At 54.0% G+C, this 14,926-nt stretch overlaps 1 protein-coding gene across 4 annotated transcripts; it reads left to right on the top strand.

The window, feature by feature from the left end:
- Window positions 1-2: 2 nt before the first annotated feature.
- Window positions 3-14,898, top strand: SPATA32 (spermatogenesis associated 32). Of its 4 annotated transcripts, none has more exons than XM_042916361.1 (15): window positions 3-103; window positions 7,004-7,058; window positions 7,881-7,935; window positions 8,240-9,102; window positions 9,691-9,745; window positions 10,129-10,186; window positions 11,380-11,434; window positions 11,638-11,862; window positions 11,982-12,034; window positions 12,890-13,033; window positions 13,409-13,480; window positions 13,564-13,684; window positions 13,932-14,110; window positions 14,255-14,413; window positions 14,744-14,898. In XM_042916361.1, exons 1-15 carry the CDS (start codon window positions 91-93, stop codon window positions 14,878-14,880), a joined length of 2,244 nt encoding a protein of 747 aa, XP_042772295.1. In that variant the 5' UTR covers window positions 3-90; the 3' UTR covers window positions 14,881-14,898. The 4 variants fall into 4 exon arrangements, with proteins under 4 accessions (XP_042772295.1, XP_042772294.1, XP_042772297.1 ...); XM_042916360.1 differs by having other exon boundaries at window positions 11,979-12,034; XM_042916362.1 differs by lacking the exons at window positions 3-103; window positions 7,004-7,058 and adding an exon at window positions 7,282-7,357 and having other exon boundaries at window positions 8,208-9,102; window positions 11,979-12,034.
- The last annotated feature ends 28 nt before the right edge of the window (window positions 14,899-14,926 follow it).

Here is a 14,926-nt window from a genome sequence, read left to right as displayed (position 1 = left end):
CCTCCAACCCCCAACCCAAGAGCTCACTGGAGGCGGAGGGGCAGCAACCAGCAGCCCCCTCCCCGCCTCCCCGACAGAGCCTCGGTCAGCATGGGGGTGACAGGTGGGAGTGGGCTGGCGCGCGGCTGGGCCGGGCGCCGAGGGATTTTTCCAGGCGGGCGGGGCGGGGAAAGGGGTAGGGGCGGGGCGCGGAGCAGAGGCGGGGATTCGGCCCGGGGCCCCTCCCCCCTGCCCCCAAAGCCCGGGACAGCCTAGAAGGAAGGTAGACCCCAGCCGACAGTCTTCCGCCCTCTGACTACCACGCCCGGCCTGGGCCTTGCGAGGTGCACAAGCTTGTGCCCCAGGGCTCACATGCGCACCTGGGAGTACAGGCCACATTCAGCAGAATCTTGAAGGGGTTCTGGGCACACGCCAAGAGTGGCCTTGTGCCCAGGAAACAACTCACGAATTATCCCAAACTGCTGATGACCCTAAAATCCCTTTCAGTCGTTCCTGATGATTGGAGCCTTTGCAGGGAGAAGCAGTGGGCTTCAACAGATACTGAGCGCCTCCTTTGTCCTTTGCACTCTTCTCTGTACCAACGGGCAAAGCGGTTTCCACTGAAATGGGGGCCTTCTTGGGACCTTCTCTCCCAGGAGGACACGGGCCAGCATTAAAAATGTGCCAAGGGCCAACAACCAGAGAGCTTTTCCCCTTTCCAAACTTGTGGAGTAACAAATTGATGCAGACACCTTAAATCACTCCTGTGACATTTACGGCACCCCCTTCAGCCTTTGTGTTAGGCCCTGAGTCTGATGAGTTCACTAAAAATTAAAATGTGGGTTAGACAGCTAGGTGTGTCACAGAGAAGAGGACTCAGGAGAGGTGAGTTGGCCTGTCAGGAGTGAGTAGGATGTTTCCAGAAGAGAGACTTTCTTGGTATCTGAAGTAGCCTGTGCAAAGGCACTCAGGCACAAAAGGGCCTGCTTGCTGTGCTCTGGGGTAGCGGGCTTTGGGGCTGGATACCAGGAGATGCCAAAAGAGAGCAGAGGTCAGACGACACAGGATCTTTGAAGCCACCCTGCAGTCTGGATGGGACCGAAGGCAGGTGTGGCGCTGCGGGCTCGCTCTGGGATCTTTAAGAAGCCCGAGCTGGAGGGAAATGTGGCTGCAGTGCTCCAACTAGAAGCCTAAAGAGATGGCAGAAAACACCGTGGTGGGCCTCGTGGGCTTTGGAGCCGGTCAGACCCAGGGTCAGGTCATGGTGCTGCTCTTAACAGCTGTGTGGCTTGTGCAGTTTCCTCATCTGTGAAAGGAGAGTCACGGCCGCTTGAGCCTAGAGTGGCTGTGAGGATAGAACATACGGGAAGCACTCAACATGGAGTGTCAGTGGGTAGTAATTGCTAGGTTTGTGTTGACTTTGGTGTTGGGAGCTGAGGAGAGGCAGTGGGGGTGGAGAAAGGGACCTGCACAAGGTCAACGTCAGAAGTAGGGAGGTCAGAAACTGGGGGAGGGAAGGGGGGAGGGGGTCACAAATAACCCAGGTTTCTAATTTGGGCCAAAGTTGGAAGGATTATCGGGGAGAGGGGCTTATCAGGAGTTGAGTGATTGGGAAAGAAGACGGGTCAGGCAGGCAGAACTGTGTCGGCCACACTAGAGTCGGGACACGCAGGGTGTCACCTTGTGAACAAATGGAGGACAGGCCACGTGGTTTGGCAGGGCGAGAGGGATGAGGAATGCATTTCTTTGCGCAGACTTGGGCCGACCATCCACCTTGCAGACTCTGTGTGCGGGGGCATCAAAGAATCAAAGTGGGCCACCCACACACTCTGCCCATCTCTAATGAAGGGTCAGCAAGAGGTCCTGCGCTCAGAGGTCTGCAGGGGCAGGGCAAGCGAGACTGGAAGAGAGGCCGTGGGGTGGAGTCCTGAAGGTCTCCAGGAAGCAGTAAGCCCCGAGCGTCATCTCAACAGAAAACAGGGGACATTTCGGAGACAGGAGATATCTAAGGCTCTGACAAGGGAGAGGTCCCCTTAGGGAGAAATGTGCAATCAGTAACTGGAATTTGAGTTGAGAGCTCAGGAGAAGAGGGAATAAGAAATAGAGATTGGAGGGTTTCCTGTGGTCTAAGCCACGGACTTGAAAGCTCCAGAAGGCAGAGACTGGATGTTCATCACTGTATCCCCTAGAACACTGCGTGGCCCTTAGCACGTGCATAATATTAAATAGTACTGAAGAGCTTATTCAGTGATGAAAAGCAAGTATTCCCTATAGCACACCCCCGGTCTCATGAAGCACCCACAGTTGTTTCATTTGAACTGTTTTTCTGCCTAATTGCCTTCTTATCTTTCTACAAACTTCCAGACTCTTTCTTGATCAGTGCTAGACATTATCACCTTCCTGCTCTAATGGATCCACCTGCCCCCATCCTCCCAACATTATTTTTAGATCTGCTGATGCCTTTGTAAGTTTAATATACTCCTATATTTATTTTTTATCACTGTAGACAGTATCTTTTGATATCACACATAGTAAGATGTTCTTAGTGCCCCTGCCTTTCCCTTCAGCTTTCCTCCCTGCCTTTCACCTCCCAGTGTCTCTAACCTGTATTTTTACTTTTTCAATATCAAGGTTGGTAGCATTTACACTGCCCTATAGCCACAAATATGTTTTCCAAATTTTATTTATATGTTGCTTCTGAGGGTTGAAAATTAGTAAACAGGACTTACATTATTGTGACTACGTAACTACTGTTTACTGCAGAACCAGGAAAGGTGCTACAATGACCTTTTCTTTCTCATACAATTTTTTGTTTTTCTTGGAGTTTCTAGTTGCCTTTGCTTATATTCTTTGGTGTATCATAGTCTTAGTTTTTACCAACCTCTACATCTAGTCAACTATTCTAGAAGATTTTCTTGATTTCAGAAATCTACTGCCCCAAACCCTTCATCTTCTTGCCTCTGTACAGTTAACATTCCTAGGACTTAGCTGCTTTCCTTGGGTGGACACACTATTTCCTTCCTAGGTCTCTTGTTTTACACCTGTATTTTGTTTTAGCACATTCTCAAATAACTTCCTAAAAAAAGAGGAAGCAAATTTCCTGAGTCCTTCCATGTCTGAAATGATAAGTTGGCTGGATATAAAACTATAGATTAGGGGCACTTGGAGTGGCTCAGTTAATCGACTCTTGAATTTGACTCCAGGTCATGATTTCATGGTTCGTGGGTTTGAGCCCCGCATCAGGCTCTGCGCTTGGAGCCTGCTCAGGATTCTCTTCGTCTCTCCCTCTCTCTCTCAAAATAAATTAAATTTTTAAAAAACTGTAGGTTAAAAAACATTTTCCTCAGAATTTTAAAGGCAACCATTGTTGTTAACTCTGCCGCCTATATAATCAGTTCCCCTCCCCTTGTAGGTGACTGGTTTTTCCACTTTAGAAGCATTTAAGAATTCCTTGTTCCCAGTGCAATGAACTTTCACAGCAAGGATCTTTTGATATGTCTAGTGCTGGGCATTCACTGAACCCTTTTAAGCCAATGACATCACTCAGTTCAGAGAAATTTTGATTTTTCTTTTCTATATTCTCTATTCTTTCTGGATCTCCTTTTTATTATGACTCAGAATTGGACTGTCTCTTGGTCCTTTTCTCTCACTTGATATTTTGGTTCCACTTTCTGGGATATTTTGGTTCTACTTTCTGTGAAGATTTTGTTTTATTTTCTGATTCTTTTTGCCAAAAGCTCTTTTCCTAATTCTTTTTTAATAGCATCCTATTCTTGCTTTTTGTTGCAACGTATATTGTTGAATATGTACATCTCAGAATCTCTTAAGATTTTAGAATACTTTTAAAGCTCCTTTCTGTCTCCCAAATAACCTCTGGTCTTCTAGAATCACCTTTTCTCTTTCTCTGTCAATTGCATATGGGTAGCTTCGTCAAATGTCTGATGATGCTTGACCGTTCATGTTTAAGAGTGAAATCACGAAAAGCTGATTGGGAACCTGTGACTGCAGGAGTGATTGCCAGGCAGATATCAATTTAGGATGATCAGGCAGGCACCAGATATATCTCTGTCCAGTTCAAGAAGATCAACAAAACTGATAAATCTCTAGCCAAACTGAACAGGACAAAAAGAAAGAAGACAAAAGTTACCAATATGAGAAATGAAAAAGGTGACATCACTACAGAATCTACAGATACGAAAAGGACAATAAAGAATATTATGAACACCTCATGCCAATAAATTTGCCAACTTAGATGAAACGGACAAGGAAACTCCAGGCCCACATTCACAAGCTTCACCTGTGAATTCTACCAAATGCAAGAAAGAAAGAATACGAATTTTATACAGACTCTTCCAGAAAATTGAATACAGAATACTTCCCAACTCATTCTATGAGGCCAACATTATTCTAATACCAAAACCTGACAATATAAGAAAATTATATACCAATATATTTCATGAACCTCATGAGAAATTTCTTTTAAAAAGTTAGCAAAGCAGGGGAGCCTGGCTGGCTCAGTCAAAACATGCAACACTTGATCTCAACGTCATGAGTCTGAGCCCTGCATGGGGTGTAGAGATTACTTAAATAAATAAATTTAAGTAAGCAAATCAAATTCAACAATGTATAAAATGATAATACACTGTGACCAAATGAGATTTATCTCAGGAATGCAAGGTTGATTTTAACATTAAAAAATTAATTTATTTCACCATAAACAGAATATAAAAGAATTATTAACAGAATAAAATATAACATTGTTCATATGCTATAACATGTTATATATAACGAATAATATACTAACAGACTATGAAAGAAAAACAGGAGCGCCTGGCTGGCCCAGTCAGAAAAGCATGCAACTCTTGATCTTGGGGTCATGAGTTCAAGCCCCCCATTGGGTGCAGAGATTACTAGAAAGAAAGAAAGAAAGAAAGAAAGAAGAAAAGGAAAGAAGGAAGGAAGGAACAGAAAGAAAGAAAAGAAAAGAAAGATATACAAAAGAGAAACCATATAATGATCTCAATAAATGCAGAAAAACCATCAGGCAAAATCTGACCTCTCTTCCTAATTAAAAACTAAGTGAACTAGAAATAGACGGGAGCTTCCTCAACCTGATAAAGAGCATCTATGAGAAAAGCTACAGCTAACGTTATACTTAAGTATAACAGTATACTTAAATACTGAAGGCTTTCTCCCCAAGGTCAGGAACAAAGCAAGGGTGTCCACTCTCAATTTTATTCAGCATTGTACAGAACATTGTTCTCAGTACAGTAAAGCAGAAAAAGGAAATAAGACACATCCAATTTGGGAAGGAAGAAGTAAAACCGTCTTGTGTCACACACATTGAAAGTAATCTCTATGCCCATCATGGAGCTTAAACCAAGGACCCAAGATCAAGAGTCACATGCTCTACCAACCGAGCCAGCCAGGTGGTTACAAGGTATACATTTCTATATACTAGCAACCAGCAGTTGGAAATTGAAATTATTTCACATACTACAGAATGTCACCTGAATCCCTAATAGAACATTCCCAAGTTGGGCACAGAGGTCCCAAGTTGAGCCAACCTCAGAATTTTGTTTCCAACCCCCAGAGCTGCTGTGAGGTTCACACCATAACACTTTCGCTTCCTAGCCACACCCCAGTTGTTGTTCGTGGAACGGTTTAGGCTGCGGCTGTTGATTAGATTGTCCAGGGAAATTTTGTAGGGCGAGCAAAGGTTCTGAGGTGAGAGGCCTGGAGAACAGCAGCACTGGGGTCAGGTGGAGTTGGAAACGGAGACGTGGGGAGGAAGCTAAGGGAATGTGGCCGTTGAATTGGTGCAAGATGTGGAAGAGACCACTGAGCTGGCTCTTGGGAGCCCCTCTGTGGCAGTACACTCCTAGCCCGGCCACGCAGGTGATCCAAAGCGATGCCCAGGCCCAGAAGGAACATGGATGTGCCCAAATCCCAGTCACAGAACCAACCTCTACATCTCTTAGGAAGAAGCCATGCACATTCTGATCCTTTGGATATAATCTTGGGAGCAATTCTTCTCGGCCAGAGCCAAGGTCATCATTTCCTGCCACACTCCAGGCTCGGGGGGGGGGGGGGGGGGGACCCAGCTTTCCCGCTGCCATGACAACTCCACCATCAACCCCCATCTACTACCAGGGGGAGCAGAGAATGGGACAGCCTGGTGCCCCTACCCCCCAGAGGATGAAAAACAAGCTTCCTCCATAAAAGATGCGAGCCTCCAGGGAAATGATTGGGGTGGGGGAACCTTCCCCAAAGCGTTGCTCAGCCTCTTCTGTAGGAGGTGATCGGAACCCAGAAACCAAATAGCTGTCAGCATCACTTCAGATCAAATCCCTAGGGTGAGAACCTCGGCCTGCAGTGGGGGGGGTGGGTGACCCCAGAATGTGATGGAGTGAGGAGCCTGGAGGAGAGAAAGGGCTTCAGGGTAGGAGAGGCCGGGATTAGGGTGAGCGCCAGATCTGAAGCCTGGCCAGAGAGAGTGGAGAAAAGGGGGCAGAGGAGCAGGAATGGAGGGAGACGAGGAAGGTTCTCGGGGGGGTCCCACGCAGTTACAGGCTCCTGGGTAGGAAAGTATGCAGGACAGAGGAGTTGAGAGTTTCTGGAGTCAAATCTGCATCCAGTTCCTGACATCAGCAACTATCAGCTGAGGGACCCTGGGCCAATGAACCTCTTCTCATTTTTTGTTGAATCAATTGAGATAAAGCAGAGAACGTGCCCCCACACAATGCCCGGGCAGCCTCGTGGAGGACGGTGATGGATCGGGGAGAGCTGCAGGAAAGGCAGATTCGGGTGTGGAGGGGAGCAAATGTGGGGCGCGGGGCTGGTGACCTTGGTAGGGAGAGCAGGGAGCCGAGGGGCAGGACGGGAGAGGGGAGAGTGAATGGGCTGAGATGGGGGACAGGGAGGGAGGCAGACACCTGCCTGGACTCCAGACTGCCCCCCACCCCCTGCCCTGGGACTGTCCCCGCTTGCAGCTCCCCTGCCCTCACTTCCTTCTCCCTGCCAGGTGCCAATGGATTTCCCTGCTGTGGCAAGGAGTCAGTGGACATTGTGGAGACGCAGTGAGAGCCAGTCCCCCACCCTCCGGGACCACCAACCCTTACCCCTGCCACCACCGCCAAGTCTTCGTATACTACGCCCCCCCAAGCCGGGATCTCCCTCCATCTGGCTTCTTTCCAAAATCTCCCCAGGGGCAGTATCCAGGCCAAAAGGTCGTGGGGGGAGTCCTACCACCCCCGCTTCTTCTTCTGCCTCCAGCCCCTGACATTAGTGAAGGACTGAGGGGTGGCGGGGCACACGGGGGGACATGGAGGGACTGATGCCTTCTCACTGCCTTGCTCTGAGGACAGAGCTACCTGAGGTGAGGGTGGGCAGATGCCCGAAGAAGGAGAAGGAGTCCCTGTGGTTGAGCACTGAGGGCAGGGGCCCAGATGGCAGCAAACTTCCAACAAGAACTGAGGGGATCCTACACACGCGCGCACACACACACACACACACCCCTCTGCCTTTCAGATCTGCCAGGAGGAGGGCATTATCCTTGAGCTTCTCCTTCTATAGGGAGCCAGCCTCTGGGCACTGGCCACACTGACTCACTGGAACACTTGGTTAAAATGAAGCCTCCTGGGCCTCACCTCCAACTGACTGGGGTCCCTCTTTGGGGCAGGGGGCAACCTGACAAGCTCTCCAGGCACTTCCTAAACCCACTAATGTCTGAAAATAGCTCTCCGGTGGATGCAGGGACAGTGAGGGGAGTGGATGTGCCGGAGGCATCTTGCCAGGGGGCGAGGCCGGGGGCCTTGAGGCCCCCAGAGACCTCCATCCTCCTAAAGCATCCCACCCACCCCACGGAGGCCTGTCATCCACTCTGTCTCCTTCCGTCGTAGGGGCACCATAACCCAACACCAGTTCCAGCTGGCACAAGAAAAAGAGGAGACTGAGGTAACAGTGGGCCTGGGGCACCTCTTATGGGGAGGCGGTAGGTAAGGGGCAGGATTCTTTAAGGCCCGTCTTCCCCAAATCCCCGACAAGTCTGGGACCCTGGACAGGGCACGCTCACGCACAGCCACCCTCCCGCCTCCCCGCCCCAGGGAGGTCTCTGCAAAGTGGCAAGTGTAGGGGGGGGAAGCAAGCAGGGAGGGGGTAGGGCAGTGTAGGGAGGAAGGCAGGAGAGGGGGGCAGGGAATTGGCGCCAGGGAGGACCTCAGGGCCAGGGGCCTCCCCGGCTTCATTTGAAATGTTTCAGACGGAGAAAGATTTGCTAGAACTGAAGCCCGTGCAGAAAGAGGACCTGTACCTTAAGCCAAAAGTGGAGCTGGAGCCCGAGCCAAAGCCCAAGGACCCTGAGCAGCAGGAGTATAGGACAGAGTTCCTCCAGCCCTTCCCGCAGCAGGACATCAGCCAGTGGAGCGTGAGGTCCAATTCCAGCTACCTGAGTGCTGCCGAGGAGGGCAGGGCGTCCGCCAACCATCGCTCCATCCGCGTGCAGACCTCCAAGCACCTCTTCTGGGCAGACAAACTCATCCAGGCTTCCGAACACAGCCTGCAACAGGCGGTCGGCAGGCAGCTGGACAAGAAGAGTACAGGTAAGGCCACCAGCCATCAGGACCAGCAGTCCAACCTCAAGGACGCCACGTGCTCCAAGCAGCAGCTCCAGAGCCCCCACGCCCAGCCAGCTCCTCCGGCCGCAGACGCCCAGCAGCCACCGGATCCCCACCCGGCCTCCCCCAGTCCCTCACCAGCCATTGGCCTGGCAGAGCTGATCAACTTTGCATCTTCCTTGGCCGTGGCCTCCTCCAGCAATATGGACTTGCCCAAATTGGAGCATGTGATCAAAGCTCCACCACAGAAGGCCGAGGCGCCTTCTACAGATCCTGCCGTGCCACCGGCCGTGGACCAGCCGGAGAAGGAAGAGCTCGCTAAGGAATGGCTAGAGAAACCACTTGAAGCAGGGGAGCCACAGAAAGCTTGGAAGCAGGAAGACAAGAGCTTCCCCCACTCTTACCTTGACTTCAACAAGCCGGGGGTCAAGAGGGCCACCATCGAGGGGGAAGTGAAGCTTCTCCAGGCACCGACCATATCCCCTCCGCCTCAAGGAGCCGTGGAAGAGTAAGCGAGGCTGGCCCACAGCTCCCCAAAAGAGTAGGGTGTGGGCTAGGACGTGTGGGTGGGCCCACTCTTCACACAGCTGGGAAAGTGGAATGAGGGGCTGGGGGAGGGGATGGGGTGGCCTGTGATGTCGCAATCTCAGTGGCCTCATAAAGGCTGCTGGAAACAGGGTTCCGGTGGACTGAGGCGAAGTGCCAAGGCCAGGGCTGGAGGAGGCCTGGGGATCATGGAGGGTGAGCACTCCTGGGCTCGGGCAAGGACCCGGGCTCGAAATGGGAAGGCCCATTCTAGCATTAGGAAGTTTGGTCACCCTCGTCAGAAATGCTCAGGCTAGCATCTGCCCTGCTGAGAACCTGATGGCCCTGGGCCCGGGACACACCGTGGACTGGAATGTGAGGGAACAGGGTTCTCCAGCACCCCTTTCTTCCCGGTGACAAACAGACACAACAGAAGGTCAGCTGCCCATCAGCGCGCAGCAGGAAGAGGCCCTCTTACCCCCAGGGCCCTCCTCGCAGAGGCCTCTGGGATCACCCCTCTCCCGGACCTTCCCACTGGGCCCCAAGTGACATTTTCTCTTTTACGTTGCAGCTCACTGCCAGGAACCAGGAAAGGGAGTCCATTATTGCTGAAAATCCATTTTAAGGTGTCGTCCCCCTCTTCCCCAGAGAAATGACTAGACAAAACCAGTAAAGCCTCCAGTGCTGCCCCCGGCTCAGACTTTTTGTGCAAACACTCCCGGACTAGTGAGCTCACCCAGCCGCGGCGTCCCGGTCTCGATTTTTTAAGGATGCCACCCTCCCCCTTTTTTTAGCTACCCTAGCCCCACCTGCCCAACCCACCCCCAAGGGCTCTGCCAGCCCTATTTGGCCCCTACTCACTCCCCACGGGTTGTTTCACCTCACTCACACCTGTCCAGAGCTCTCAGCTGGTCAGCAGAGACTCATGACCAGTCTCAGGGAGGCCTCGGTGCCCTCTCTGAGGCTTCGGGCTTCTTAGGTCATGATGTGGGGCTTCCTCTTGGCCTAGAGGCGGGGGCATGATGGGATCATCTTAGGAGAGAGCCTCCTGGAGGTGGGCTGGGCAGGTGAGGAGGTGAGTCTGAAAGGAGTTCTTCCTGCTCGGGGAAGGGATGGTGTCCAGGGGCTCAAAGGAAGGGAAGAGAGCAGCCAAAGGACTGGCCGTCCAGGGCCACAGCCTTGAGCTGGAGGTGTCTCAAAATGTAGGGGAGAGCCCGTACATAATGGCGCACCTCCTCATGCGGTCCAGACACACACACACACACACACGCACCCCCATCCGCTGACCCCTAACATCACACAGGCACGCACATCCGTACATCCGCCCACGGACAGTCCCACGCATGCCGTGTGCACAAGCACACATACACGCACAGGCCTGTGAGCCAGACACACGCAATAAATACACACACAAATGCACAAGCCTCCCCACGTTGGGGAGGACAGGTAATGTGGGGAAGCGTCTGGAAGAGGCGAGATGGCAGCAAAGGAGGGAAGGGAATTCAGAATGTGGGGAAGGACATGGGCGTGAAAAGGGCAGTCAGGGAGAAAGGGAAGGGAGAGGCGGAGCCATAGCTGGGGCCCTGGTCAGACTCCAGACCTGCTGATGCCAAGGCTCCTGTCAGGTGAAAGCCCAGGCTTGCAGGCCCTCAAGAGCCTGCCCTGCCTTGAGGGGGGGCCAAGTAGGGGAGTGCCCAGGGCCTAGGAGGGTGCGATTAGGAAGGAGTGAACAGTTGGGAATGGGCCAGGGCCAGAGGAGGGGAGGGGTGCGGGCAGAAGACTGGAAAGAGGAAGAAAGAGAAGATGCAGAGGTATCTGGGGAGGGGCTGGGCCGAAGTGTCACGTGACCGTTGGGCTGCATCTTCCTGGAGTATCTGTAAACTGTGGTTTGTAAACTTGCATAGTTTGGAGGAGGAGATCCCTCCCTCCGGGGAGCCTGGGTTAAGGTGGGCCACGGCCCCACCTTGGACTATCCTCCTCCTTCCCATGCCCTGACTTTGGGACTCTGAGGCCTGCTTCTCCCTGGGCCTCTGCCAGCCTGTGTTAGCTTCTGGAGTGGAGTCGCAAACTCAGATGCCTTAATCTGGGCAGAGACGCAAAAGAGTAAAGCAGCAGGTTCCCCAGCAAAGAGAAGCTGGTTTGTGGTGAGGGAGAGAGCGCACGCCTGTCTAAAGATGTTAAAGTTCACCCCAAAGCCAGCTTGGGGGCGGCGGGCCTGGGGCGCTGGACCAGCCTCAGACCCTGTGACTCTGCCTTTCAGGCAGCAGAAGGCAGAAGACCAAAAGAGCCCCGTCGTCGGCACAGAGAACGTACAGGTGACCAAGGCTGGCGAAGGGTCTGCTAGTACAAGCTATGCCCCCAGAATCCTCTAGATAGGGGACCGTGGGAGCAGGCTGGTGTGCGGGTCCTGGAAAGAGGTAGAGCTGAGCACCCGCAGGCCTGGTCCCAGGGCCCCTGGCGCCCAAGCACTCGGGTGGGTGGGCAGGGCCCTCAGCCCTGTCTTCTCCCTGCCTCCAAGGCCTCCACAGAAGCCTCGAAGACTGCCCCCACCAGACCCAGGAGAGGAGCAGCCCTGCAGGACGCAGAAGGGGAGGCCGCAGCAGCCTACTGCCCTGCTGACCCAGGTGGAGCCAGCATCCATCAGGGCCACAGGGGCTGAGCAGGCTTCCCCGAGGGCCAGGGAGTGCAAGCGCCTTGCAGCTACCCGTTTGGTGCAGTCTGGCTCAGGTTCTGGGTCTCAGAGGTAAGGGCAGGGACTGGAGACCAGGCCTGGGGTGCTGGGTCTGGGGCAAGGCCTGCTTGGCCCTGGCATCTCTCTGCAGCAGGTGTAAAGGCCTTTCCAACCTCTTCCACCCGAAGCAGAAGCAGCTGTGCAGACGAGAACCTGCTACCCATGACACCCCGGCAGCTGGCAGGTGAGGGCCCCAGAGCTAGGAGCGGGAGGTGGGGCGGGGTGGGGGGGGTGGTGGTGGTGGAAAATTAGGGAATGCTTGGAGCCTAACTGCAAGGGATTGCCTCCTCCAGAGGCTGGGGTCACTGTGAGAAGTTAGTGACCATATTGTAACTGTCCTTCAATGCCAGTCTAATTGGCTAATCTTTACAATTCCAGGGCTCACTGGTGTGTGTGTGTGTGTGTGTGTGTGGGAATGGATTGGTGGATAAAAAGGTATTTGGATGGTGGATGGATGGATGGATGGACAAGATGGAAAGAGGAAGGGAGGAAGGAGATTGGGAGAAAGGAAGGGAAAAAAATTAACCTGAGTTCCCCACCCCCCTGGGGTCTGGGGCAGTGGGGTTAGGGGTAGAAGGAACCACTTCTACATTTGGGGACCCCAACGCCCCCTCTAAGGTCATGCCCTAATAGTGGCAGGATCCCTCAAAGCAGAATCATTTTACTCACCATCAATAATTTTCAGTGCCCGCTGCATGCCGGGTCCCAGCAGGGCCCCTGGAGCCCCAGAGCGTCCCAGCTCCAGAGCCAGACTGCCAGGGTCCAAAGCCCAGGCTTGCCCCTACTGCTGGTGTGACCTTTGACATAAGTTTTGAATGTTTTTTCACACAGGCATATCCGAACATGAGTTTGGGACATGAGAATTGAATGGGGACTTTACACACAGCAGCCACTGCTGTTCTTTAAATGCTTTCATGCCCCAGGGGTTGGAGTGACCCGAGCCTGGAGTGATTCAGTCCCATTCTGAGCTTGGAGTGGGTGGATCTCTGGGCCCCCGTGTGCGGTTCACCTTGCTGCCGGCCTCCCTCCCTGCCCCCAGCGTTCCAGGAGATCTTCAAACTGTTCAGCCCCAGCCCGACAGGCACTGTGGACATGCGCAGCATGAGAGCTGCCCTGCGATACGTGGGTATCCAGCTGAGCCCTCAGGAGATGTGTGAGGCTCTGCGGCAGGCAGACCTGGACGGTGGGTGCCCCCATCCCTGGCCGCTTGTCCTCCCCCTCCCCCGCTTCTAGCCCTGGAGGCTGCCGCCTCTGCCCACAGAATCCCTGGCCTGGTCCTATTTTAAATCCCCTCTTCCAGGAAGCCTGCTCTGATCAACACATCTATCTCATAGCCCCTACACACTTCTGCTGTGTTAAATACTCATCCTGACTTGGGGCTCCCCGCAGGGCAAGGACTATTTTTCTCCCCTATTCAGCTGGGGTTGATGTTTGGCTAGAAGTGGGACTGGAGTCTCTGATGTCCACAAAGAACTGCAGGCAAGCCCCTAAAGCATATGTGGTGTAGGCCTTCTGCAGGGGAGGCGCCCCCAGGACCCCCTCCTCTCTCTCTTCCCAGGTGATGGAACTGTAAGCTTTAAAGACTTCCTGGGTGTCCTTACCGACAGCTACCGCCTGGCTCAGTGCTTGGGTAAGGAGCAAGGGCAGTGGGTGGGAATGGCCTGGCCTGGGGGAAGCTTCCTCCTCACCCTCCCCCATGATCTCTGCTCCCAGGCCAGGCGAGGAACAGCCGGTTCTATGACCCCCAGGGCCTACAGACCCTGTTCTTAGAGATTCTGTTCAAGCTGATGAGCCAGGGCTTTGTCCCCCACAAGTCGGTGCAGGAAGTGATGAGGTAGGCACAGAGTCCCCAACTTCAGGGCCCAGGATTGGGGAGGGGCAGACTCTGCCCCATGCAGGGGTCCCCTGAAGTTCCTGCCACAGAGACGGGAGCCCTGAATTCTGAGTCAGTTTCCTGGGTCCCAACTTGCCCCAGGCCAGAGACAAGTGGCTTCCTGTCCTGCTTTGGTTTCCCCACCTATGAGATGGAGAGGACTGGGGGAGGCGGTGTCCAAGAAGGCTGCCCCACTCTCTCCTTCAAGCTACTACACCAAGAAGCAGCGGGCTCTGCGGCCGAACCCAGGCTGGAAGGACAGGTGGCGTGACCACAGCGGCTCCGCGGGCGCTCCCGGGGGCCTCACCTTCTTCTGCCAGGCGGCGCGCCTCAGCGGCCTCTCCAGCAACGAGCTGGAGCTCTCGCTGCACAGACTGAACAAAGCGGGTGAGCCCCGGGCCGGGCAGGAACCCGCTGGAGGCGGGGGGGGGGGGGGGGGGGGGGGGGGGGGGGGGGGAAGGGGGACCCTCACTCAGGACCTGCTGTCAGGACTAATCTCTCCTTTTCCTCCTACCGGTTTGCCCGGTCCAGGTGCGCGCAGCCCCTACTCTCAGATCCCTAACTTGGCGAGGCAGACACCGCCAGAAAACAGGAGGCAGAAACGAGCCCCGCGCCCTAACGTCCGACTTCTCAAGTCCTGCCAGCCCAGCAGCCACAAGCTTGGGCCCAACCAAGGGTCTCTCAGCGCCGGTGAGAGCAGATAAAGGGGGCGGGGCGAAGAGGGGCGGGGCTGTGGATAGGGGCGGGGCAGGCGGAGTGGAGGCGGTGCCGACACGGGGAGGACAGGAGTAGAGTGGAAGCTGGACTCCCAAGAAACCGGGACCAGGCAGACAGAGAAGTAATCCGGGATCACTCGGGGGCGTGACCAAGGGTAGGGCGGAGCCTACGAAAAAGGGGCGGGGTGCCCAGGTAGGAGGCAGGACTGGCAGAAATGGGACTGAGCGGGTAGAAAGGCTAATCCAGTCTCTAAGGGGAGCTGCCGGCTTGACCCTCCGCATGCCCCCCTCCGCCCTCCCACAGAGTTCGTGGGCCAGCCAGCAGACCACGTGCGCCCCTCGAAGTTGGCTCCCTCGCCCCCAACTCTAGTGCAGAAGCAGCCCTCCTCCCCCTCGCCAGCCTGTTTGCAGAAATCTGCTATGAAAAACGTGTACAAGTAAAGCGTTTGCGGAGAAAAACAGGCCGCGTGTGATGGGGCAGGCACAG

The sequence above is a fragment of the Panthera leo genome, chromosome E1, assembly GCF_018350215.1.
Source record: "Panthera leo isolate Ple1 chromosome E1, P.leo_Ple1_pat1.1, whole genome shotgun sequence".
Taxonomy (NCBI): Eukaryota; Metazoa; Chordata; class Mammalia; order Carnivora; family Felidae; genus Panthera; species Panthera leo.
This window is presented reverse-complemented; position numbering and strand designations above follow the sequence as displayed.